Source organism: Montipora foliosa, chromosome 9 (assembly GCF_036669935.1).
Source record: "Montipora foliosa isolate CH-2021 chromosome 9, ASM3666993v2, whole genome shotgun sequence".
Classification (NCBI taxonomy): domain Eukaryota; kingdom Metazoa; phylum Cnidaria; class Anthozoa; order Scleractinia; family Acroporidae; genus Montipora; species Montipora foliosa.
Window position 1 is genome coordinate 5,434,626 of NC_090877.1, and position 2,500 is coordinate 5,437,125.

The window sequence follows — 2,500 nt, forward strand, 5'->3', positions numbered from 1 at the left end:
CCAAGTCCCACGTCTAGAGACATCATGACAACAAAGCCAATAATGGTTGTACATGAAGCCAAACGGCCATTACCGCTGCAAGACAATAAAAACGTTTCAATTTTTCATTGTTGTTATTGCTTATTAGGCTTAAAACAATAACAGTTTATGGTAAACTCTAAAAGCCAAAGCCGGAGTCTTGATAAAGTTCTTAGTCTGAGTTTGGAGAGGCTGGACACATCGTGGTAGTGATAATAATAGTTCACAATTATTCCATGACCGCGCGTTGGATATGAGATGGTAAATAGCCAACGAGTAGCTACGCGTAGCACTGAGTTGGCTATAACCAGTCTCATATCTAATAAGCGCGAATGGAATAATTGTTTTATTAAATTCCTCAAACTCCAAAAGTTTGCAAGTACGAAATACGAGCGAAATCGAAAAAACTTGATGAAGATGCGATGTTGTGTAATACCTGGTTTTCAGAAAGACGCAGGCTCATCACAAAAAAACATTTCTTATCTTTTCAAACTTTCCACAAAAAAGGGTTTTTTAGGCTTTATTCAGGGAGAAAAGAATTTTAGCTTAGCGCCGCTTAGCGTAATTATTTACCATATAAGGTCAAACTAAGGTATATGAGCTGATAAACGAGATTGAGTAAGCCAGTCAGAGCACGAGAAATGCATTAACCGAGGTTGAAAATTTAATAATCATTATTATTCCACTACTACGCTACTTTACCATATTTCGTCAAGAGAACGCGCAAAATATATATGAATTATTGACCAAGCGTAAAGGTAAGATGGCTGGATATTGGCCAAGTACTTGTATTTGCGTGTTTATGATCTTTGATCTTGCGGGATCAAGCGAGAAATCCTGAGCGGGCAAGACAGCTCCATCTTGCCACTCGGGAAGCCAATCACACCTTGCCCGCTCACGGAGCTAATCATTTAATAAGAGACGTTAAACACTGTAGTGTCCCGGTTTGACCGGTTTAGAACAGGAAAATACGGACGGAACAGGAGTTTTTCCATGAAAGAAAACAACACGATGCAAAGTCTGAGAATTTAGCTTGTCATCGCTTGTCACTCGTCATTTCGTTTATCCAATCAAATAAAGGACATTTGCCAGATTTTTGTGCCGTTTACATCATGGGTTCGCACGCGCACTACCTTGAAAGACAGATGATGTTTTCTTAAACACTCTTATCAAATAAAATCGAAGCAAAATGACATCTTTCTTGCAGTGGAATAATAAATCTCTTATTCGATGGTTTAACATTATACTCGCAGACACTTAATTCGCTCATTGCTCCTTGCCCCTGTGGGGCTCAGAAAAACATACTTCGCAACTCAGAAAATATACGCGCGTATCATATGTTAAACCATCAAATAAGATGCATTTACTGTCATCATTAACATTATCATTGTAATCATACATGTAATCTTGACTTAATAAATTAAATCAAGAAAACGCAAATACAGCCTTAGAGGCGCGAATTCAAAACCTGATTACGATTATGGAATCTTTCTAGAAAAAGGAAACTTGTGAAAAAATGCATACAGCTACCTCATCTGGGCTTCAGGTATTATATCATCTACTACAACATGCACCATGGCACCAGCTGCAAATGCCAAAGCATATGGCAACAGGGGCTCAGCAACCTAAAAAGTAAATTCTCCAACTGACAAATAGTGATCTACAGCTGTAGTCTTAAATTAAGGTGCATATCACCTCAACAAAATTTTGTAGTCAAAAGACGATAAGGCACTCAAAACTGGTAGGTCCCATCTCATAGCAATTGTTTATAACCTCTGAGTTAATGAATATACAAAGAGCACAGGATGAAGAGAGGTGATGATGAGGAAGACCTGGAATCCTATTTTACTTCATGCTGTGTAACCAGAAACCCATAAGGGTTGAAACGTGTAACGGCCCCTTGTGTGCTGGGAAACAAGCTTCTGAATATTCAATTTGCTAAGTACCATATTTGGAACAACAAGAGCAAGGGGTTTCCAAATATGGTACTTGGCACTGAAACATTCAACCAATCAGTTCGCACTGAATATTCGGAAGCTGTGAACGTGTGTTACACGTTTCAACCCTTATGGGTTTCTGGTGTAACTAAGTGTAAATAGAAATTCAATCAAAGTTCAGTTTGTATCAATGCCAAAATGTTAGAGGAACTAAAGCTCACCACTACTGCAGCAGCACCAAAAAGGCCAGCAATGGGTTCCACCATACCACTCAATTGACCATACCTAGAGAATTAGGCATTCATGAGGACAATAGTCAGCCTCATAATGCAGCACACATATCTTCAATCTACAGCAAATGGGTATACGGTGTTACTTAAGGACGTTCGCGCGAAATTTTTTCAACATTGATTTTCTTCTGAAACTTTTACCACTGTAAGGTGATGAGTTAGTTATGTCAGAAATGTAAAAAAAATGGGGGGTCACCGACTTCGTTTTGGAGAGAACATGTCCGGAAAAACACCCAAAATGTGACAAAATCGGGC

At 38.9% G+C, this 2,500-nt stretch overlaps 1 protein-coding gene across 1 annotated transcript in view; it reads right to left on the reverse strand.

Moving 5' to 3' along the window:
- LOC137970831 (zinc transporter ZIP11-like) overlaps positions 1-2,500 on the reverse strand; it is an 8,868-nt gene that overhangs the window by 191 nt on the left and 6,177 nt on the right. Inside the window, exons 7-9 of the mRNA XM_068817413.1 lie at positions 2,177-2,240; positions 1,549-1,643; positions 1-75 (exon numbers count right to left, since the gene is read on the reverse strand). The exon at positions 1-75 is cut by the window's left edge and continues 191 nt beyond it. Of these exons, the coding sequence (XP_068673514.1) occupies positions 1-75; positions 1,549-1,643; positions 2,177-2,240 (234 nt within the window). The remainder of the gene's footprint in view (positions 76-1,548; positions 1,644-2,176; positions 2,241-2,500) is intronic.